This window comes from Equus asinus, chromosome 10 (genome assembly GCF_041296235.1).
Source record: "Equus asinus isolate D_3611 breed Donkey chromosome 10, EquAss-T2T_v2, whole genome shotgun sequence".
In the NCBI taxonomy this organism is placed as follows: Eukaryota; Metazoa; Chordata; class Mammalia; order Perissodactyla; family Equidae; genus Equus; species Equus asinus.
The window spans coordinates 96,469,901-96,494,802 of record NC_091799.1 but is presented as its reverse complement, the minus strand read 5'-3'; the positions used below and the strand labels follow the sequence as shown (position 1 = coordinate 96,494,802).

Sequence of the window (24,902 nt, the reverse complement as noted above, 5' to 3'; positions counted from 1 at the left end):
GCTACCGTGGTTTGGCTAACAGGCAGTTCAACCTCTTCTAGGGCCTTCCTTTAGAACTAGCTATGTAGGGGGCCAGCCCGGTGGCACAGTGGTTAAGTTTGCGCGCTTCGCTTTGGCGGCCCTGGGTTCGCTGGTTCGGATCCTGGATGTGGACCTACACACTGCTTATCAAGCCATGCTGTGACAGCATCCCACACAGAAGAACTAGAATGACTTACAACTAGGATATACAACTACATACTGGGGCTTCGGGCAAGAAAAAAAATAGAGGAAGATTGGCAACAGGTGTTAGCTCAGGGCCAATCTTCCTCACCAAAAAGCAAATCTTAAAAAAAAAAAAAAAGAACCAGTTATGTCTCCCTCTGCACAGGACATGGGGGAACTAAAATGAACAGATCGTCCTGCCTGCAGAGTGTCAAAGCCTGTAGTTTGCAGCCTCCTGAGAAAACACTCACCTACGTCTCTTGGGCTGGACTTGAAGCAGATGAAGCTGGCAGGAGCAGCGGGTGGGGACATTCTGTCTAGCCCAAGTCTGAATGCCAAACACGGAAGTGTCTCCTCCATTCACGAAGTGCTCATGATTCACGACTGAGCAATCATGTCGCCACTGGATGGAGATTTTCCTCTCTTTCTTCTCTCTGTTTCAAGAGCCTAGAGCAGAACGTTCTGGACACGGAAGGCAGAACACATGAAGATGCCTACATAGAACACCTGTTCTACCCACCATCTCCTGTTCTGTCCCATTGCGGTTCTGCTGTAGGACAGCAAAGCCTTGTGGAGAGCGTCCAGGTAAGCGAGGCCTCTAAGTTGTGGCCAGAGCGCTGGAGCGATTAGAACAGTCACAGACCTTGCTTCCTGAGTGTGGTAACTGCCTTCACCTCAGCAGCAGGGAGCCCATCTCCTGGGCCATTCAGCTCCCTAAGCAACAAGTCACTGGGGTTCTCATTTTTCTACAGCACACTGGACCTCAACAATGGAGAGCCCCATCCAAACAAGTATCAAGTTGGCCAAAAAGAAAAAAAAAAGCCCATCCGGTAGGAACAGACAAGGTAGACGAGGCAGGAGTGAAGCAAGAGCAGAGCGCCAGGCCCTGGTCAGAAGCCTGAACCCGAGGAGCAGCAGACCGGAGGAAACTCAGGAGTAAGGTGAGTTCTTGTCCTACCAACACTCCAGCTCCCTCCTCAACATGCTCTTGCTGCCTGCTCTGGGCGGGGAGGATATGGGCCATCACGAAAGGAAGACTGTGTGAGGGAAGCGGTAAGGATAACCTACAGGGTCAATGAAATCCCACCTTGCAGACTGACTGCCCAGACAGCACCATTCACACACAGAGGGCACACACGTCATACTCAGGTAAGGAAATGTAACTGTGATCTGTTTTAGACACCTGAAGGTGACCTTTTCACAATGGACATGATACTTTTCTCTTCCTCTTGTGAATCCACGAAGCAAGGCTGAAGGGGAAGAACAGAATTTTCTTACATCATCCACAGATTGGGGAGGAACAGAATTTTCTTGCATCATCCACAGATTCTGACCTGGAGTCAAGTTCACCTTCATGGTTGAGCAAATGAGTCCCTTGGCTGCAGAGCAGAACAACTTTATTAGCAGAGCTGTGCAATTTGTCTTTCTCTGCCTCATGTCTTACTTTCCTGGATGGTAGGTATAACATAAAGCTTTTTTTTTTTTTTTAATATCCCCAAGCTTGGCAGTCTTGGGACAACTCTGATACCTTATATTTCTCTCTTATAGTCCATTCTTTCTCTGCACAACAAGCAAAGAGACTTGCATATTTCCTAAACATACAATTATGTTTCACTTGCCAAGATTCCCTGACCTTACTTTTGGCCTAAGGTGTTTCTAGCTATGTGTAATATTTCAGTGCTTTCACGAAACTTCTTGGCTACTAGCTCAAAAGCAGCAAATTTTAATTTAGAAGAGGTCCTTAACCTAAAGAAAGACATTGATGCTATTTCTATCTCAATGCAGGCTTCGAATTCCTCAGATGTGCTCTCGCTTTGCTGGGCTATTTAGTTTTTATTAGGGTGCTGTAGCTACAACTCAGAGATCTAGAGAGACAGTGGAGGTCAAAGATAACTTTACATTTTCTATATTTCCAATTGCACATGGAAGCCAGGCCTTCTGGACTCAGGTGGCTGTACAAAGATGGGCCCCGTCCATGTCTCGAACATTCTGCTTCACAGAGGCACATGAGGAGTTTGCAGATTTGGGATTTGTTTGTTGGATTTTAAGGATTTTATATGTTTGTTCTGAGTTTGTGGGTTATTTCTGCCTTTCTTGCCCCTCCTCCGCCCCCCGCCTTTTCTTTATGTATAACGAGCTCTTTGTCTGGGTCCCAGAGAACTCTGGTGCTCCTAGTAGCGTCTTCCAGGGAGGACTGGAGCCATGGGGCAGCTATCAATTTTCTACTTAAAATGTTTCCCTCAGGGAAGAAATTAGTTACCAACCTATCATATTATCAGCTTTTTCCTGCTCTTCCATTCCTGTTTACCTAAGCATGCAAGGGGAAAAAAAGCTCTTTCTTTACAACTGAGGTTTCAGAGAAGACTTTAACATCTGACAATTAACATCCAGATGAATGGTGTTGACAGCAACACGCTTTCCAATAGCTCCTCCATTTTGTTATTTTGGCAAAGAACAAAAATGAGTACTGTTTTACCCATTTATCTAATTAGTGAATATGGTAAGAGTCCAGTTTGGATGAATAAATAAGTCCAGAGCTATGTTTCTTCCCTCTATCCTGTACCTGAAGCCACTATCCTGAGGTCTGAAAGCTTCACTGTTGGCAAAGAAAACATGGTTTTTGTTTTTTACTTTTCTGTTTTCACTAACAAAGGAAAAGAAAAGAAGACAGTATAAAGTAATCAAACAAGACGGTGTGTGTGTGTGTGTTTAGGGTTGTGTATCCAGGGAGGGCTATCTTGGGGGTTTCTCATAAGATATCAGTACATCCTGCCCTTATAGTGCCATAAATTTACGGGGTCTTCTGAACTCCCTACAAAAAGACTTGCGTTGACAGTGACTTGAGAGGAGGTTACGTTGGGTCCAGCCCTAGGAGAAGCAACACAGGGGAGCTGGAGCTTCCCTTGAATTCCAATCCACCAAGGGAGCCAGGCAGTCTAATTTGACTCTCCCCACACTGGGTTCTGTAGGGTACCTTTCATGTCCTATAACACTGGTCTATGAGCACAGGTGCAAGGAGACCTAGGGTCTGTCCGACTAACGATGAGCCCAAGGTAATGGATTAATTACCCCGGTCCTGCAGACTATGAGCATGACCACAGAAAATCCCCATGAAGGCTTTTCACAAACTAACAGATTCTAGTAAAACTCTTATTTTGACACAGCCAGATTCTAACCTTGTATCTTTCAGTAAATCACGCTTAAAGAACCGTGTCAAACTGCTGGGAAGTGGTTATGATTTTAAAAGTTTTAAGACTGTTACGAAAGTGTCTAAGACAACTATTTCCATGATTCAAGTGTTTAAGCAGGCATTCCCATGGCTTTCCTTTAGTTTTCCATACAACAAGCATGCCATGACACCACCCTACACACAGAGCCGTAGGGAAACAGCAATATTTACAAATCCATTTATTCAGTGTAATAGTCACTAGAGTTTGGACTAGGACAAGAAGTGGACAAGATTTATTTAATAATTAGTTTTACATGCTTTGTAGTCATTCAGCTTTTTCAAGGATTTCTTTTAAAATTATTCCACATGTGGGCAATGGAATATAGTTTGAGAGCAAATAACAGCCATAGATAAGCAACTGGTTATTGTTTCTTGGGCTGTTCTATGAGAGACCAAGTTTACATCATCCAACGCAATTCACGGGAGCGCAAACACACACATTTGACACATTGTGAAAGGTACCGCTAGGAATGAATCTCAAGTTCGCTGCTTGTCAAACTGCAGTCTTGCAGGTTGTCCTGTAAGATTAAGGGCTCTTCACCAAAACATCGCTCTGAGGGAGAAGAAGGGAGCCAAAAACCACTAAAGTCACGGCGTTAGTGGACAAGAACAAAATCTTTATTGTACTATTTTCATCCATACTGGGGGAAAAGAAAAAGAGGAAAAAGTAGGCACCTCAGAGTGAATGATTATGCAGCCAGTAAAGAACACAGAGATCATCGAGGGAAAAAAGGACTGTTGCTGCTTTTGAAATAAAACCCGCTTTGCTGTGGAGGCTGCCACTGTGGGGCTCTGAATAAGAGCTGTGCAGGAGGATGCCCTGACTGTAGAAGAAAGGAAGGTACCCCACAATCCTTCGGGACCTGCATGTTTCAACAAAGAGAAGCAGCAGGTTCACAGGGCTGCTAAGTGAACAAAAGGGTCGTAATCAAGAAGGATGGTGTATCAAAGGCTTCATCTGTATCCTGTGGACTGCCTCTGCACGCGGCTGATCCTGTGATTCCAGCTGTCCTTTGGATCCACAACAATGGCTTGGGGCCATGTCAACTGAGGGACAATCGACTGCTGAGGCTGCCAAATCATACAGACGGGCAGTGTAAGGGTCTATTTATTTCGTGCCTATAGATATGGACCCAGTGTCTCCGGCAATCTTAAGATAAAGATGGTTTCTCCTGCTCAATATGGGAGGACCACATGCTTCCAAATAACCACTGCTCATTACGAGACCCCATGAAAAACGACAGTCGAAAAGTCAATAAGGATTTTTAATTTGCTTTTCTAAGTTATATATTCTGTTTTATCAAGTTCAAGTGTCATTATTGCACCTTTCTATGATAAAGCAGTGGAAATTATTAGGAAGAAAATGATATTTTATTCTGAGGAGAGTTAAGTTATAAATTACTTTTAAGGATCTGTTGAAAGAAAAATAGTGATTTATTTCTTTCCACTCCCTCTCTCTCACCCCAAACCAAACAAAAACACCTCAAAGAGGAGATGAAAGAAGAAAAATGCTTTTACGTCCAGGAACTGTCCACCCCTGGAAGAAACAATAGCACACGCATGAAGAGGTTATCTCTCCATTTTGGGAAACCACAACGAAAGGTAGACGATAGGAGCCTAGGGTCACTCTAAGAGTCATCGTACTGTATGCTCATCCTGTGGGGTTGTAGGCTTTATTTTTGAAGCCCTACTGTCAGCTTAATGGCAAATCCATGCTTTGCTTTCTAAGGTTTCTTTTTTTTTTTTTTTTGCTCTCTTTTTCTTTTTTAAACTAAACTCAATCCCATTAAAAAGAAAACCTGGCTTATTTCAAACAACCTGTAAATATTTCATATCATGCTAAGGGAAACCTCAAACAACAGAAAACTATCAAAATGTTACCAAGGTTATGTAATCAATGCTTTAAGAACCTCCAAAGGGAAAAAATGGCAAACATGTACACATTACACTTCTGGGTTCAAGAGGAGAGGGTTATAGTTTACAAAACAGTATTGTGTTTTAAAAATCTATCACTGTTGGGGCTGGCCTGGTGGCGTGGTGGTTGTTTGCATGCTCTGCTTCAGCAGCCCAGTGTTCCTGGGTTCAGACCCATACCATTCATTAAGCCATGCTGTGGCGGGGTCCCACATATAAAATAGAGGATGATTGGCACAGATGTTAGCTCAGGGCCAATCTTCCTCACCAAAAAATAAATAAATAAATCTGTCACTCTTTATGTCCATCCTTTTCCCTTTGAACGTGCATCTCAACCTCAGTTGCTAATGAACTGGCATACATTAAGAGATCAGATTTCCTCTTTATAAACTTTGGATGGTAGGGACATCCCAAATGCATTTTCTCTTCCATCTTCTCATTTGGATTTTGGGGAGGGAAAGCATTCTAATTCGATTTTCCACCATATTCTCTCACCTGGTGTAATGGTAAATGATGTAACAAATTCAAAATTCCTACAGTAAAGGACTTTCTTTTCTTACAACGTTAAATACAGTCATGAGTCGCTTAAGAATGGGGATATGTTCTGAGTAAAGTGCCGTTAGGCAATTTCGTCACTATGCAAACATCATGGAGTGTACTTACACACACCTAAATGGTATAGCCTACTGCATACCTAAGCTACATGGTACTAGTCTAATGGGACCACCGTCATATATGCAGTCTATGGTTGAGTGAAACATCAGTGTGTGGAGCATGACTGATATATATAGATAGTCCATAAACTATAATTGTTAACATTATTTGCATAGAAAATTATTACAGGTTATTAGGGGATATATTAGACAGAGCGATGGAGAGAGGCAGGGAGGGCAGGCCTAATAGCAATATTGTTTGCTAGTTATTAAATTACTACTACTTGAGTGTTACTGATCCCATGCTATGAAATGTAATATAATCTTGCCATTGGTATGACAGATACTATGGCACCTAAAAGCATTTTGGTTTGGCCACAGCCCACTCTGATGATCAAAAGCACGAAGTGCAGAATGCTCTTTACTAGGAGATAACAGCTAATTTAATAACAAACTCTTCTCACTAATCTTGCTCTTCACATCCGAGCCAATTCAGTCTAGTTCCAGCCATGGTTGTGCAGGATGATTCCTCTGCCCTGGATGAAGATACACACTTGTCAATCAAACAAGACTGCCATCCACTAAGATACTGCTTTAACAGCCACGTGGATGTGGCCCCCTAAAGAGAAGCTGGTCTTCTTTGTGGACTCTCAGGGCTAAGAGTAGTCAGGGGGCCTCCCCAGCATCCTTTGCCCACTGTGCTCTCACCTCCCTGCGGCGATGTGTCCTGCAGGGTTAACACCTTCTCCTCACCAGGGAGCACCTCAATGGTACCCAAATCACCCTGAGTTTTTTCCCTTAAGTGAGATCACCTCACACAAAAGGCATGGCTTTGCATATTTTCTTTCACCAGAAAATGATTTCTCACCCAACCACAAGAGAAATGGTTATTCAAGGCTGTCAGTTTCCCGGCATCTACATTCCAACCAGTTGACAAACCCAAACAGCAAGTCCGTGCCACTAGTAATTCCCTCCCTGACATGGGTCCAGATTCAGCCTTCCAGAGGAGCTGCCTTCCTCTCTGGGCAGGGGAGGGGGCCGCTCTGGCGGCACAGTCAAGCATTGGCATCTTCCTGCCACTCACCCTGAGCTAAGCATGTACAAGGTATTGTGCTCAGGAAGAAACTAATGACCTCAGTTTGTGGTCCCCCCATTTAGAGGGACAGAGGCACTTCAGCTGACAGAAGATGGGGGACACCTGCACGAGGCTTGAGCAGATCGTATTTGTTATGCAGCTCCTGTTTTCAGGCATCCATTCACTGCATCCATTGATTTCATTCAGGTCCTTCTGAGGCTCCTCCTCTGCACTGAGTGCTCTCGGAAGGGGAGCCAGGAGGCAGGCACAGTAGGTGGAGTCACATACCAGCCCCGCCCTCAGGGGTTCGTGGTTAGATGGGGAGACAGATGTGTAAATACGGAGAGGTGATGGACTGTGGAGATGCGTCGAGCACAGCACCCGGAAGGGTGGAACGAATGTGACTCCCCCCGCCTCCTCTGGAGCCGGCTGCCACAAAAAGGCAAGAAATTCATCATGGCAGAAACCCGGGGAACCTAATCTGAAACTGATGAATGCTTGGAAGGGAAAAAGAAAATCTTTAAAAAAAAAAGACACCTGATTTATGAAAAGGTGCTGAAAAGCAAAGGAGACTGCAGTGTCTGCCAGAAGATACAGCCAATGAAAGCCCAGAGAACCCACACTGAGGGCTTTCTTCACCTGATGATTAGATTTTAAAGAAAGTAATACTCTGCCCGCATTGATAAGGAGAAACAACTGCAAGGCACTCAGTGTTCAGGGGAGGGCGGGGGGCGGGGCGGTGCAGGGTGAGAGTGGGCCCAGCGTTTTTGGGAAGGCAGAGCCATAGATTATGAATGTTTAAGGAAGGAGAGAGCTGTGTGTGTAAGGACAGAATTCCAGGAGGACCAGGGTGGAAGCTGCAAATGACATGGAACCCTGCTAAGCCTGTGCTGTGACCACACCTGAGTGCTGAAAGGGAGCACCTGTCATGACAGAGAGGGCCCTCAGACAGGGGAGCAGAGGCGGCTCAGGACACAGAAACACCCAGAGAAGGGGCGGCTGTCCTCTGGCTGTGATCCATTGAGCCCAGCACAGATCACGGACAGTAGGCTCCCAGCAGCTCTGAGCCTCGCCACCTCTCCACTCTCCACCTCATTTCCATAACCCCAAGGTGGGACTCCATGGGCCCCTGCTGAGAAGCACCATGTAGGCGTGGAAGGGAGATGGAGTTCCCCGGGGGGAGGGGGCTAAGGGCGGCCAGGCCAGCGAGCTCTCATGTCCTCTAAAGAGGTCCACTGGTGGCGGCCTCCCACTTCTTCTGGGCAGCATTACCCTACATGCACCTGGATTGTGGAACAACTGTTAGATTTAATGAGAACATACTTTACAATTTGTGAAGGGCTCTACACATGTGAAGTGTGCACCAGGCAGGGGAAAGGGCAATATTCATTGTGTTGTTTTCTGACACAAGATTGCCCACTTCTGCTGAATGAAAAAGAAAATAAAACAGGTTAAGAATTTTACCCTCAATCTAAGGCAAATGTCTTACACTGGAGATGACAAGGTCGAGTCTCAAAACAAAAAACAAAAAAGGAATGTAAGTCGATGTAACATATATATTAGAGATATTCCTTTTACAATATGGATATGGTCTGATTACAAATTCTCATCTAAATGTTGAGCTTCCTGGTAGCTTATGGGTCTCCTATTATTAAAAGTCACCTTCTGTATTATTTTTCAAGAAGATATCAATGGGACAGAGGCACAGGTAAGCCTAAATCAATAGATACAGGTAGGCGTTTTTAAATTTTACCCTCACTGGAAAACACAGCAATAATACACTTAAAAACAGAATCTGAATGCCACTTAAGGACTAATTAGGAGAAAGGAAACACAAGATGGAAGTGGCAGGGCCCTTGGAAATTAGCCAGGCAGGTAAAACATGGTTAGGTCAAAATAAATTACAGGGCAGAGAACATGATTTTTTTTTTTTTTAAGTCCAGGTAGCTACTGATTGCGACTAGTAGAACGAGTATTTCTCTAAGTTAAAGAAAGCAGAGTTATTTTTCATGTGAAAACATTTAAAACTGCCTTCCATGTTGCATGAGCAGAAAAGAGCTCACCCGCTACCATACTTTAGATTGCAGCAAGTTACAGGCAAGGATGTCACACGCGATGGCTGAAGGTGCATTATCTTCCTTCTACCCGATTCGTCACCCCCAGCCGACCTGGCTGTCCTGGGTCCGCGATGCCCACCTGGGTCCAAGACGCCTGTGGAAGGAGTCGTCCTGCAGCAGCCTGAGGGGCATCCAGCCTGCAGCTCCTCCGTCCCTCGGCCTCCCACAGTTCACCCAGGAAAATGCACCCCAATCCCACCTGATAATTCCACCCGGACGACCTTTTCACATGCATCCTCCTCTCCTCCGAATCTTGTCAAGTTATCTTCGTGGACGTGCATCATACTCTCCCATTTATGAGTTTGCAAATTACTGTAATCACACCTGGTGAATCACATGCAGCAAGAAGACATTTTGATTCAAAATTAACCCAATCTCTAAGGCCTGCAGCTCCAATCTCCTCCCAATGGCCATCACCTTCCTTACACTGTTAAACCAACTGTACTTAATGAAGACCAATAATATTTTTAATATTACTATTTTCCCCAATTACTACTATTCTAACAGCGTGGTTTTCTACTACTCCTTGTTGCAAATATATAATATTTTAATGTCACTAGAGGTTATATAGATTGGCCTGGAAACCTAACCAAAATTTATAATACTACTGCTATGGCAAAATGTATTCTAAATGAATTTTACGAATTACAATCCCAAACAAACCCCAAACAAACATAAAACCATAAAAGGAACCCCTCTAAGGTTAGTCTGCTCCCTACCCTACTGTTTACACAGTAAACATTCAATATACAGAAAAACAAAGCAAACCAAAGAGGCTCACCAAATTTAATTCCAGATGGCATCTCTCTGCTGTCACCAGGCACCTGGTCCAAATGTAATATTATCCTTAGCAGAGTGTGATGATGATGCAGATAAAGTCCTAATGTATTCCAACGCCAGATACTTATAAATGTTTTTGAATTTTCCATTTCACTATTTCATTAAGGCAAAAGGCTGAGAACTGACTATTATAAGAAAGCATTTTTACATTTTGAAGGAAGAAAATGAATATTCATAGCATTTGCATTTAGGTAAAAATGTAAAAGCTTGCGTCTACAGAGAATGTAATGAAGTTGCCCCAGGAAGGCAGGGAGAGGCAGGGAGAGAGGGAGGGAGAAGGAGGGCAGGAGAGGAGAGAGAGGGAGCTCTGTTCAGACACTAAGTATTTATTGTAGCTCCCAATGTTATGCATAATTTGTATTCTCTCTCAGGCAAGCAATTTAAAACATTTTATTAAGTCTATTAACAAATTAACATGACCCAAATGGAACTCATTATCTTTACTCCGAATCGGCTCCTTTAAGGTTTGGCGGCATCACCATCCACCCCATCCCCTCTCACCCCATCCCATCAATGGCCAATCCATATGATTCTGCTCGTTTTCCTCTTTCAGCCCTCCCTCCCTGCCCCCAACCCCAGTCTAGACTGCTACCACCACCTCTCTGGTGGCTACCAAGAGAGCCTCTTAACTGGTTTTCCTGCCTCTGGTCTCGCCTCCCTCTAATTCATTAGCCACCCTGAAACAAAAATTATCTTTCAAATATGCAAATCCGAGCACACCGCACCCGGCTAAGACCTCTTCAAAGTTCCCCATTGCTCTCAGGGTCAAGGCCAAACTCCTTACCCTGACTCAGCGGTTCTGCTCACCCTGCCCTCTTCACTTCCTGTACCTTCCTGGTCGTGTTCCCTGCTCCAATCATACTAAGCACCTGCCATTACTCACCTGGACCTCGCTTGCTTTCCAGAACAGATACACACGATTCTCTCTAGGTCTCAGGCCCCAGCTTGAGCTGAAAGCTTCCCTGACCCTTAGGATGGGTTAAAGCTTCTTATAAGATCCCACAGTAAACATCCTGTTCTTCCTCTATCTCAGCCCCATCACTTTCTTTGGTAAGTGCCTGCCTCGCCCTTCGAGACCAACCGCAGCACAGCCGCAGCATCAGTCCTTTTCCTAGTCCATCCTTAGTGACTAGCACTGTACCTGGGACACAGCAGATGTCCAAGAAATACTTGTTGAATGAACACATTTATGAAGACACTCTTGCCCTCCACATTCCACATTCCCCATTATTTCACAGTGAAAACACTCAGAAACAGTATCTCAAGTATCTAGGGAAGCGAGTTACAACTTTCAGCTCACTAAGCAGCCACCATACTTTGTTTCAAAACACCCTGGTGTGTCATTGTCAGAACTGTCAACAAAATTGAGAAAGGCTTGGTCCCATTTGTATGTCTAGACCAGAGAAGGAGTCAATGGAATATGGGGACCCCTCCCCCAAACCTGTGTCAAACAGCAGCCTATAATTAAAAGAAAATTAAATTTAACCTATCATTTCAAAAAGCATATGTCACCTAAATCCTGGTAACTCAAGAAAACACACACACACACAACACACAACCAAGGAAATCCAGCCTTAAATGTCTTTTCTCCAAAGTCCTCCCAAAAAGCAGCAACAGTATCGCTAAGAATGCTGTGAAATCCAAGTGTTTTCCAGCATCTGCCCTTAAACACGCTTCGGCTTGCCCCTCACCCAGCTGGCTCTAGTTTAAGAAATCCTCCTCATGATGCCAGTCATCGAACCAATGCAAAGCAAGAAAAATCAGCTAGTCAAAAATGCAAAAAAATAAACAAGTGTAGCACCAGCATACCAGGCTCAAAGTCTTAGCAATACCTATGTGTAGGTACCCTTACCTATGTGTAGCACTTCAGACTTTTCAAAGCACTTTTGTGTCCAGTCTCTGCTTGGTTTATAACCTCCAAAAGAAGGTACGTAAACCCTTTATCCCCATTTGACAGTTGGGAAAGCTGAAGCTCAGAGAGGTCAAGTTCTTTGCTCAAGGTCACAGGGGCAGTGGGTGCAGGGATGGAGGTCGAATCCAGGGGTCCTGACTGTCAGGAGTGGGTGTTCTTTCTCTCAACCATGCTGTGGTCAGCTTGCAGCCCTGCTAGAAAGCACTGTGGCAGAGGCAGTTGGGGAGCAGAGCGGAATCCACAGGAACTCAGTGCTCCTCTGAATGAGCTCGAACCATTGCCCCCTCCCTCGGCTCTTGTACCTTTTTCTCCAAGGTGGACTCCAGGTTGAATGGAAGAAGTATGGTCAGCATGGTAGAAAAGAGAATATTTTCTCCTCCAGTTCCCCTAAATATCACTAGCTTTATATTTCCCTAGAACACAGTCAACACCAAATATCCTCCTATGAGACTCTAAGCAGGCCTTCAGTGAGAGGATCCTGGGGCACCACTGAGAGGCCAAGTGATATGTCACAGCTATTTAATCTATTCATCTTTAAAGTGAGGAAGGTGACCTCTCCCCCTTACCATGCATGCCCGGTGCCTAGGGCAGGGCCTGGCACCTAGGAGGCTCAGTACATTTTTTCTTCTCTTCCACATGTTCACCCAGGAAGTTGTGGGAAGCAAAACTTCTTGAGCATCATTAAACTCATTGAAAAAGGGCACTTTGCCTTGAAATCTGCAAGGACAGGTATCTTCCCAGATATATGCAAGAAAAACCAATACAATCCTTTTGTTCCTTGCACTTATGCCTAACCCCACAAGGGGTATGTATTTGGTTCCAAACACGTGTTAATTGAAAAGAATGAAAGTCTTGAAACAGGTTGGGGTTTTTTTTTGCTGAGGAAGATTGCCCTGAGCTAACATCTATGCTAATCTTCCTCCATTTTTTTTTTGCATGTGGGACACCTCCACAGCATAGCTGGTGAGCACAGTAGGTCCACGCCTGGGATCTGAACCCATGAACCCAGGCCACGGAAGTGGAGCACAAAGGACTTTAACCACTTGGCAGTTTTAAAGTATTACATTATGAAAAACTGATCTCTCAGCATTAAAAAAAAAATGGTTTTAATAAAAGAAATCACTTGAAGGAGTTCAGTACCCTGTGGCTTTGAGAGAACTAGATGCAGAAGCCCAGTGGCAGAAGTCAGTGGACAGTGAAACAGCATGGAGGGAGGGAACGCCCCCGGGGCCAGGCACACAGGCACCTCGACACAGTGCGGGCAGGGTAAACTGGAACAACTCTCTACAGAAGCGGAGGCGCACACAGCAGAAAAAGCGTGCATGTGCGAAAATATTTCTAGTATTAAACCAAAGAGATAATCAGATGTGTACAAAGATTTCTGTACAAAAATGTTTCAGAGCCTTATTAATAATAGACCGAAACAGAAACAGCCTGAACACCTAACTACAGAGGAGTCAATAAATTATGGTACATCGGTGTGAGAGAGTGCTGAGAACCCAGTAATCGTCACGTTTTAGATGAATACTTAAAATCAAGGAAATTGCCGATGATATAAAATGGAAAGAGGTTACAATTTTGTTTTAAAATAAATGCACAGAAAAGAGGTGAGGAGAACACGCACTAAAAGAAAATACCATCATAATCTCTAGGTAGTGGGTTTGCATACAATTCTTATTTTCTTCTTGATACTTTGATTTTCCTTCTTTTTACAATGAACATTTACAACTAGAATAAAATTAATAAATATTTTTTAAAAAGAAAGATCCTCTCCAAAAGCCACCGGCTTTCTCAGTAGCTTATGCGTTAATTAAAAATTTTATTTGGTAAAATATACATAACATAAAATTTATCATTTTTACCCTTTTAAGGTACATAGTTCAGTGGCATTAAGTACCTATACATTGCTGTGCAACCGTCACCACCATCTCCAGACCTTTGTCACCCCAAACTGAAACTCTGTACCCACTAAACAATTTCCCATTTCTCCCTCTCCATAAACCCTGGCAACCAATATCCTACCTTCTGTCTCTATGAATTTGACTATTCTAGGTACCTCATATAAGCGGAATCATACAATAGTTGCCCTTCTATGTCTGACTTACTTCATTTAGCATAATGTCTTCAAGGTTCATCTATGCTGTCCCATACAACATAATTTCATTGCTTTTTAACGCTGTATAATAATCCATGGTATGTATATACCACATTTTGTTTTATGATGTTAGTGTTTTAAGCAGACTTTAATTTTTAAGCATGTCTGAACATCCAAATCATCAGCAGTTCATATAATTGAAGGATGAATATCATTAGAAGAGTTAAAAACACCAAATAGTACAAACTAAGGGAAAAAGTTATTTTACACAGAAAGCCAAACCCTCCACCCACTTAAAATCCACATGTTGAGTCATATTTTGCAAGAGGAAAGAATAACAGTGCTATGCACTGTCATAACAAGGAATGGCCCCAAACTCAGTTAGCTGAGACCCAATACATGTGTGTCATTTTGCATGAGCAACTAAAAAGGCTTGCCACAGCAAGCAGAATAGTGGTTACCTCTTGGAAGGGGCACCAGGGAACCTTCTGGGCTGATGGAAATGTTTCATATCTTGATTGGGGTGGGTGGGTTACACACAGGTATGCATCTGTCATTTGTCCAAACTCAGGGAGCTGTACGTGTAAGATCTGTACATTCCACTGTATGTAAATTATACCTTGATTTTTAAAAAGGAATTAAAAACAGGCCCACTAGCACCCCTCTGAAAGAAGACATGTTAAGCCTAAAAGGAATTGGAGTAAATAAGAATATTAGAGAAATAAGAATATTAGAGGAATGAGGGTGGTCCTGCACCTCAACTACTGATGCTCAGTCCACTGCTTTAGGGCCCTCCGGTGGGTCTCCACGGTCCCTGGAACGAAGTCCAAGCTCCCTTCTCTTTGCTGTGGGAACACTGGTTTGTCTAAGCCTGGTAAACACATGGTGGACTAACAACCGACAGTGTCAGCTGGGGAACCTGCTCAGGGTTGGTAAACAGCCCAACAGGTGTGAGGCCCAGGTGGGGTAACACCGAAAGGTGTGCGCCTCTGTGTGGGAGTAGAAAGGAGGTACACCCTTACTGCAGCCTCCAGGGGCTGCAATGCAGCATCTGGAAAGGGAGCGGTTATGAACCACAACCCAAGAAAAAATGAGGTCTCCGAGAGCACCAGGCAACCACATTCGCTGTGAAGCTGCCTTCGATTCCCTGATTTCGGATCAAGCTGGCAGCAATGTGTCTTTCCAGCTGCTTCGGCGCTGGACTTGGCTAGAATCATGAAGAGGTGAAAGTTACCTCTTTCTTAAGTGTGGTTATTTGTTAACCGTCCTTTGCGCAGTTTGTCTTTATAAAATGTCAAGTTTAGGCCACACATCGTGGGAGGCCTCGGCGTCCCAGCCATGGTAATTTCCTGCCAGACCATTTAAAGCTCTCAGACATCAATTTTTTTTGTAATCTGCTATTTTAGATTCTCCACACTACCATTCCCCTCTATTAAAATGCATAACCCAGTGGCCAACAGATCTCTGGGCTGTTTATGGAGCATTCAAGAGCACACAAACTTCTTATCGTACTAAAAGCAGCTTTGAAAACAAAACACCACACCTAAGCCAAAATGGCAAATTAGATAATGACAGTCTGGCACTCAAATACTTCCTTAGCCTTAATGTGACACTTTTAAAAAACTGAACAGGAACTCTCAAAGGCTTATTGATGTGGACTCAGTATCATTTAGTTAGGATAATAACCAGAGCGACCAGCTCTCACAGGACCACTGAAGCAAGGCAGTCCTCTTTGGGTCTTCTAGAAACTAAGCTACCTTCACTTCTTACACCCTGTGAAGATTACAGCCGCAAAGCCAACACTGGCCCCTTCCTGTTCATGGCTCATTTCGCTCCCTCGAAAAAGTCTCATTCACCTGCTGGTAGACATCCTGCTTTTCAGCCATTTAATTTCAACTAAATGTTCTGAGGAGACTCACCTTTCAAGTCACCTTTGAGGGTCTTATCCAGGAATTCCCACTTTCATTTTTAATTTCCTCCCAGCCTGGAGTCGGAGGTCCCCACTGCCAGCTGCAGTCTCCATCCAGGTGGGATGACGACGGACGAACTGCAGACCCCGATGAGGCACAGGAGGAACGCTGGTAAACGGGATGCCTCTCACCTCCTTATGCTCCAGGATAAGGACCACATACACACACAGCCCCGCCTCCACCCCTGAGGCTGGGGACCCTGATGCTGACCCACGTTAGTAAGAGGACTGCCGATTCATACTGACAAACCCACCTGTACAGAAAGGCAATCCTCTAACAGTGCCAGAAGTGTCCGACTCACAGAAAGCCTCACCAATCTTGTGATACCAAAATATCATTAACAAGTCTAAAAACCAGCTAGGACCTGTGAGCTAACTTAAACCAAAATGTAGTCCCCCAACTGGAAATGAAGCTGGTCCATATATCCCTAGTGACCCTGTGGCATTTCCTGAACCAGATGTACCAGCTGTATTTTGACAACTCTTTACCTAGGGGAATAAATAATTTTTGCCTTGACAAATAACCAAGTTATTCCCCTTCCTAGGATAGATTCTGGAAACATTTTTAGCATGAAGAAGCAACCACATGGGAGAACCAGTAAGTTGTGATGTACAAGATCTTCTAATTGTACTGAGATTATTAGACGTTGTCTTTGAAACTGTAAGCTCATCTATTCTTATAGCATCGTGAGTGGTATCTGATTGTTGGAATAGGAGCCGAATGATCCCAAAGCCATGGAATAGCAAAGACAAAGAACCAAAACCTTGGGGCCAGCCCAGTGGCACAGCAGGTAAGTTCACACACTCCACTTCCGCGGCTCGGGGTTCGCCGGTTTAGATCCCGGGTGTGGACATGGCACTGCCTGGCAAACCATGCTGTGGCAGGTGTCCCACATATAAAGCAGAGGAAGACGGGCATGAATGTTAGCTCAGGGTCAATCTTCCTCAGGAAAAAAAAAAAAAAAAGAGGAGGATTGGCAGCAGACGTTAGCTCAGGGCTAATCTTCCTTAAAAAGAAAAATAAATAAATTCTAAAAAACCCCCCAAACCCCCACAAAACCTGGGTTTGCATGGCTTGATATGACGTCTGCTAATTTACCTATCTTGTGACTCTGACTTCATTTTTGCAGGTGGGTGCTATCCACTCTGAGCATTTAGAGAGATGGAGACAGGGCTACAACCCCCAGATGAGAACTACGTCTAAAGAATTTGCTGTTTCATCACCATGACCACAGACTTACTGCTCTACCGCAATTACTGAGCACCTCACCATGTGTTATCATAAACAGCACTGTGCAATTAGACATTTTGCTCTGTGCAGCTCTGATTGCAAAAGTGTTTCATGCATGTTTTCTTAACCAGGATCCAAGCAATTTGAGAGCAGGGGCCGTGTCAAATATGGCAAAGCATCCTTGTTCAAAGGTCACTTACCTGACATTGACTCTAGAATCTCTGGAACAGAAACGAAATCAGAACAAGGCAGGAAAGCAGGTATTACAGAGTGTGTATGGTTTTTCCCAAAGGAGACCTCCAAAATGATTTATTCTTCATTTTTTCATGGAATTCTACCAAATTTTAGTTTCCAGGACCCAGAGCAGATTCAAAGTGGAAAAGTAAAAAGCAAGTACTCAGCATGTATTAGCTATTTTTATTAATTATTATTTTATTATTTTTATTATTTTTGTTTGTTTTTTGAGGAAGATTAGCCCTGAGCTAACTGCTGCCAATCCTCCTCTTTTTTCCGAGGAAGACTAGCCCTGAGCTAACACCCGTGCCCATTTTCCTCCACTTTATATGTGTGACGCCTACCACAGTATGGCGTGCCAAGCGGTGCCATGTCCACACCCTGGATCCGAACCGGCGAACCTCGGGCCTCTGAAGAGGAATGTGCGCACTTAACCGCTGCGCCACCAGGACAGCCCCTATTATTGTTATTTTATTGGTCTGTGCCAAACTCCTTGTTAACTATTTTGAATATCATCAGTCAGTAGGTATTTCTGATTGCCCAGCACAACGTTCACAAGCCACCAAAAAATGTGACATTATGTTTTGCATACTATATTTAATAAGGTAGAGAAATGTACAATGTAGATTTCCAGCAACAATAATTCTCAGACTAAAAAAAGAAAGAAAACCAATGATTTGCATTGTAAAGGATAAGCTTCAGTCATGAAGAAAATGCACTCACATAGGTAGCTTGTATCTAGATAATGCTGCATAAAAGAAGGTTTTCTGTATTTCTATTGCATCTCCACAGTGACTAATAGAGTCACAGGTATTAAAAAATACAAGATTGATTTTTTAAATGTAGACATCACATAAGTCACTTTGGTATGAGTTTAACATATTTATTCCAACTCACCTAGGACATTAAAAGAATGATTTTCCATCCATGATCTTTTGTCCTCCCATGCTAACAACCTGCGCCACTGCCCCAAATCAGACAAGGGAGAGCAAAAAGACATGGAAACCAGATGCCTGACCACTAATACAAAACTGGGCTTGTCATGTCTAAAAAGGGAGACGGTACCATAAACGATATTACTCGGTATACTTTAAAAACTGCCTTTAGAGAATGTGATGTATGACCAGAAAGAGATTTAGACATTGTCTTGATGTATGAAGTATGTGATTATCTTTTGAAGGATATGATGCTTGGAAAGAAGTATTCTGACCAAGTAGTAGTTAGGCTGGTCATCAAACCACCTCAATAAATAAACGAGCAAAGAAACCAAGTGTGGGATTACACCTTCGTGGCTTTAGAAATAAACTGCTTACCTAAGTGCACTGAAAGAGAGGTGCTTTAAATGGAGATGTACTTCTAAAGAGAACTGGAAACACGGTGGAGAGGTGGTATCAACTGGACTAAGGAGGTCACAGTGTCCTTGACTAAATATGGACTGCCAGAAAACAGTGACCTCATTTTCTATGTATGAATGAGAAACTGAAATAGGCACCAAATTATGCCAGGCACAAAGCCCAAGGCACTCAGAGAAAACATCATCTAACTTATTATACAAAGATGCTCACTGAAAGTTTAAATTGCAAAAAACAAACAAAAAACCTCAGCATTTAAACAATAGGAGAATATACAGCAAAGGGCACTGCAGCATGCTCATATAAGCAAATATTATGCTGCTATTTAAAATCAAACTTAAATACTTTTAAGTGATATGGGAAAAATGCCTCTGTGCTCAGTGAAACACACACACACACGTATGTGTATATATATCTTCTCAATATGTTTTTAAAAAGTTGGCAGGAGTTACACAAAATATTAAAGAAGTTTTATCTTCAGAGTGGAATTAGAGGCATTTTTACTTTTTTCTTTCATTTTAATACTTAATCAAACTTTAAACAGCATATATTACTTTTATAATTAGAAAAAATAAATGTTATTTTGAAATTTGTTCCATTAATATAAAATACATTGGAGGGAGAGAAAAGTCTCCCTCTACAGTTAGTTAGAAACCTAGCTTGGGATTTACATTTCTGTTTTTAAGTACTTTGGAAAGTGGAAGACACAATGGACATTTTTATTATTACTTAAAAGACAGGCTCTGCCTGGGGAGGTGTCTTCCATCACCTAGTGACCTTGATGAAGAGTCCTTCCCAACAGTGACCTGCAACATACACTACATTCACCCCTTCACCCTTTTTCATTCCTGTACCTCCTAGTCTAACAAGGACCTTTTTTGGTGGGGTAGGGGGTGCATTTCTCTACTTAGCAGACAGAACATTTATTAAGCTATTTTTCCTGGGCTTCTTTTTTTTTCCATTTTGTGATATTAATAATTTGAGACCCTCTTATACTATGGAAGCCTAACTCCAAGTTTCTTATGTCAGAAAGGGCTTTCCTAAATTAGAAAGAGGGGCTGGGGAAACATTTTTACATTCTTATTACGCATCTTAGTTACTCCAGTAATTCTAACAATCTATATGCAAAACTCCTCATTCACAAACACCTTGGGTCTTTGAATTATCATATTGGAGTCAACTAAATTCAGTGGATCCTTCAGGGGAATGTGAAATACCTAAAGCTATCATTTGAGTGTGAAAGTGTGGGTTACCTGGCACTAGACAGAATGCACTTCTTCTTAAGAGAGATCAATTTCAACTTTCTTTTCTCTTTCAAAGTCTTTGCAAAGCATAGTCATCCTTAACATTTTAAGTGTTACTAAGTACCTTAAAAAAAAGTTCACTGATTTATTTTACATAATTTGGTGAACTTGGCTTTTAAGGAATTCAGGGACTTTGCACCAAGTTTAGTTTTAAACAGAAATAACAATCCTTTGAACACGGGGAGATCAAATGGGCATTTTTAAAGAAATACATTGTTCAAAATCAATCTTAGCATCTTCCTTCTTTCCTTAGCAATCTGTATTGCTCTAATGAGAAAAGTGATTTCCAAATAATTTTATCGTGAAGTATCAGTTATTTCTTATCGTTTTTCCTCCTCTTGACCAAAGGCTACACCAACCTTGTCAAAATAAGATACGATGTTGATTTAATTAATTAGCTGGAAAATTCAGCTCTTTGTACATGAACTTCTTGGTCACCATCTCCCTTTCCTGGGAGCCCTCGTAATGACTGTCCTACATCTGTTGAGTCTTCAGACTTCAAAATATGACAGCTAAGATTAAATTGGAAACTAGGCTGGGAATCAGAAAAGCCAGAACTTATTCCTAAATTTCTAAGAACTCCCGGGCAGATCTCAGTGCGTGAGCTTGACCGCACGAGGCAGAGAGCAGAAGGGCTAAGGGCCAGGTGGATCTAGGCTTGAAGCCCTCTCTGCTCTGTACTGCCTGTGTGATCTCGGGTAAGGTGCCTAGGTCCCTCACTCTTTCCTCTCACATAACATGTGCTGAGATGTTAGAAGCTCATACTAAGTCCTCAACGACTGGAAGCAATTAACACTTGATTCTCAGTCTGTAAAAATACAGATAAAATAATAATAATTCCACATATACTGCAATTATCATAAAGATATCACATCTACAGGGTTCTTTAAATATTCTTTTAGTGTCTGTGATAATGGATGTATTCTTATTCTTTTCTGTAGCGCCTATATCTAACATTAAAAAGCAGGTCATTCTATTCCATACGCTTTTTTGTTTTCAGTGTAGAATTCAACCCTCCTGCCCCCTCAAATTACTGCCACCACCAAAATTGAAAAATGTGATAATAGGTTTTTGCTAGTCTTATTAGAACAAATACTCCACACTATTTGGGTTTCCTCCCTGACTGAACTATAAAATTACAGGAAAATCGATATACAACAGATAGTGTTCACGGAGAATATCGGGAGGCTCGGGATGGACTGTCACAGGCTTCTTCACAGCCCCTGCCCCCGGCCCCACGCACTAATAGCTCTGAGATAATGTCTAATTCCTCCGCACAGTCACACGTGTGCTGCTTATTCAGATTTCAGTGGAATCTTGTCTATAGCTGGATTTCCATTTTAAAAGTTCTCTCCACATTTTCTACAGAAACCACAAAGTGTGATGTTTATAATCATAAAAAAACTCATCTCAGAAACATTGAAAATGATTTTACTATCCTTTTGTTCTTGACAAGCCAGAGACGTAAAAGCTGATGAGATATTTTATTTTTTAATTTTGCATTTCTTGATCATCTCGAAAGCATGTGAACCAGGGCTGTTTTGATCTTGTCCTCCCATGCCATCTCCCCACTTTAGGATCAGTCAATTACTGAAATATGAATCATTGTGCACTCACTGCAAGGTGTCACACACCCGCCCACTCTGAAAGAAGAATGGTGGGGACCTACACGTGTCCAACTGTCTAGAACTTGATAAACATTCACGCCAAGAGCTGCATATTTTCAGAAGTCTAATGTAGACCTACGTCTGCAAATAGGTTCATCGCTCCTCCTCTTTATTGTGCTTCAAAGCAGTTGGGTAAAACGCTCTTCTATTCATTACCCACGTATGACCAGGTGCCTCACACTGTCAATCTTCCCCTCCAGTTTAATACTAAGAAAAAGCAAGATCCTTTCTTCTCACCCTGAACCATTCTGCAAAACAATTATCATCTGATACCAGAAGGCAAAGCAAGGTTTTGAAGACCTGTCGACTTCTTGCCCCCATCTCTCCACCCTTAACTCCGATAAAATATCTCCACCATCAGGCAGCCTCTAACCTCATAAATACACTGGTGTTTAAAGGATAAGAACCTCAAACAACACTTGTTGATAAAACTTGCTTCTGTGCAAAAGACAACTCTTCTAGTACTTTGCTTATGTCAGCTGTAATAACGAGGTTAGCGACGTCTTAAGGATGAGTTTGAATTATTAGCCCCACTAGGATAAACCATCTGTATAGCTCTTATGTCTAGCCTCCCTTTTGTAACCTCAGGAGATCCTTTCCCTTACACTAAAATCAAATCCTTAGTTCTATCAGCCTTGTATTAAATCAAGGCAAACGTGAGCCAATACTGTGGTATGCTTCAGGCCATTTAATTAAGACAAAGAATACTCTTATTTCCTCCAGTTGTCCCTATTTAATTTACACACACACTACAGTTCAGACAGAAGTGATCAGGAGAGCAGCCCAGGCTTTCTGACAACCTCTGGGGCAGCTCCAAGAAGATAAGCCTTAAAATAGAGAAAGGTTCAGGTGACCACACAGAGCTTGACTCATCTAAAATGTACAATATAGTCAATTCAGGTCTAAAAACCTTTCCACCGATGATAGGAAATGCCCAAAGTCACAAGTTAATTATGCAAGAAGGGAAGGTGGGCGGGAAAGAGGGGGAGCAGCAGCCAAACCCTGGAGGGCCCTGGTGAGATAGTGGCAGGGCAAAGTGGCAACAGAAAAGATAAAATATTTCCTCAAAGAAAACTAGTTGGCTTACTAGCTAGACAAAGGTCTCCAGAGACTATGCTACATTGTGAATACTTAGCAGCAGTAAGATTCAAAGTAAAAAGTAGCTTACAACGTGGGCTAAGTATTAGGGAGTTTATAGAGTTGCAATCAATCAAAAGTTCGAGCACAGAGAAAAAAATCCAGGCAGATATTCATCAAAGGGAGTCAAACAAACCCCCTTCTGAAAAACTGTTTGGTTTTTTAAATTCTGTAAGTGCATCAAAATGGGTGGATTTTCTATATAAACATCCTTTGAAGTCTCTTCACTTAAAGGAAAAGAAAGTACTACAAACTAGGAGCGTTGCTGACCACGAACCCCGGCCAGTTCCCACATCTGTCCATCAAGGTGGCGAGATACCACCACCACCACCACCCCCCCCCCCCCCCCCCATCCTCTTCCCGGCCTTAAAATGCAACTGCATCCCTCTGGAGGCCCTGCGAAAACGGTCCCCAGAGGGAAAGTGCAGAGCACCAATGCTCCGCTGCTGGCGAGTCTGCAGCGCTAGATTTGCAATGACGCCACATGGAGAGAAATGGGGAAAAACATGAAAAAGAAATACGGACGAGAAGGCAACAAACAAAAATGTGCTCCCCTTCTTTCGTGATGCAAGAGAAAAGAAATCCCAAACTAGAGATGCCAATGGGTCGGCTTCTCAGGACCTATCTGGACACCCCTAATGCATACCTGGGCTAAAAAAAAAAAAAAAAAATTAGAAGTACCTGGGAAATCAACTTGGACACATTCTAATACAAAATCTCCCCCATCATCACCATCACCATCACCACCAACTCCGGATAAATAACACCAGCACTTGACTTATTAGAAACTACACTTTACTTACCGACCTGAGGTTTACATAATAATAAATTACATAATACTCCTGCTGTGCACTAAAAACCCTTCTATAGGTGAAGCTCAAACCCTCCTGTCTTTTAACGTTTTCAGAGAGAGCTGGAAAAGTCTGCTGAATAACTGGGGGGGAGGGGGGAAACGAAGAGCTGGAAAAGTCATCCTTGACAAGCTGCAAACCCAACCAAATGTTCCAGGATAAAAAGGGACTCGGAGCAGGTGACTCCCCTCGGCCCCCATCCCCTGGCGACTGGGCGTCTAAGGCCGAGGCAGAGTGACCGGGGCGCAGGGCGCGGGGTTTGGGGCGCGGGGCGGCGCTGCCCGGGCCGGGCGTGGGGTACGGCCGGGGCTTACCTGCTCCCCGAAGTCGATGGCTATGTTGGTGATGCCCAGAGGCACCAGGAACCGGATCAGGGGCCAGTAGTGGGTGAGCGCCGGGAATTTCACCATAGTCCCCGCCGTGGGCTGACCCCACACACATCTGCCGCCGCGAGGGCACTCTGCCGGGAGGCGCGGGCCGAGCGGGCCGAGCGGGGGCGCGGGCGGACGGAGGCCGGGTCCGGCGGGGCCTCGGGCGGCGGCGGCGGCGGCGGCGGCTCCTCCTCGCGGCTGCGGCGCCCTCTCCAAGCGCGGCTGCTCTAGCAGGAGATCCGCAAGCTCAAGTCCATCCCTGCTGCCCTCCCACACAACAAAGATCTGCCGGGAAAAAAAAGAGGAGGGACAGCGGCGGCGGCGGCAGCAGAAGGTTCTGCTGACAGCGGCTCCATTATAAGCGCTCTGGAGCCCGGAAATAAATAAATAACCGCGCGCACGAGGCGCCGCCGCCGCCGCCGCCGCCGCCGCCGCCGTGCGGAGGAAACAGGGGCGGGCGCGGAGGCGCGGAGGCGCGGGCACCGCCGGGCCCCGGGGGCGGGCGGGAGGCGGGTTGGGGAGGGGGCCGGGCCGGGCCGGGCCGGGCCGGCGGGCGGCGCCCTCCTTCCCTCCCCGCCGCCTGCGCTCGGCGCGGCCGCGGGGGGCGCTGCGCACGCACAGGCCGCCGGGCTGCCGCCGCTCGGCCGCGGCCGGGGGCGCGCGGGGTGGGACTCGCCGCGGTTCCCGGCCGGCCGAGGGGCGGCGGCGCGAGCCTGCGGGGGAAGCGGGGCCGGGGGAGGCGCGCGG

At 44.2% G+C, this 24,902-nt stretch overlaps 1 protein-coding gene across 3 annotated transcripts in view; it reads right to left on the bottom strand.

Annotated features, from left to right (window-relative positions):
- ANKH (ANKH inorganic pyrophosphate transport regulator) overlaps positions 1 to 24,656 on the bottom strand; it is a 139,166-nt gene extending 114,510 nt beyond the window's left edge. The window contains exon 1 of one of the 3 annotated variants that reach the window (XM_014838970.3): positions 24,099 to 24,656. In XM_014838970.3, the coding sequence (XP_014694456.1) occupies positions 24,099 to 24,194 (96 nt within the window). In that variant the 5' untranslated portion in view covers positions 24,195 to 24,656. Of the gene's footprint in view, positions 1 to 455; positions 631 to 9,391; positions 9,520 to 24,098 lie in introns of those variants that run through there. The other 2 variants (XM_070519848.1, XM_070519849.1) reach the window with 2 other exon arrangements.
- Positions 24,657 to 24,902: the final 246 nt, after the last annotated feature.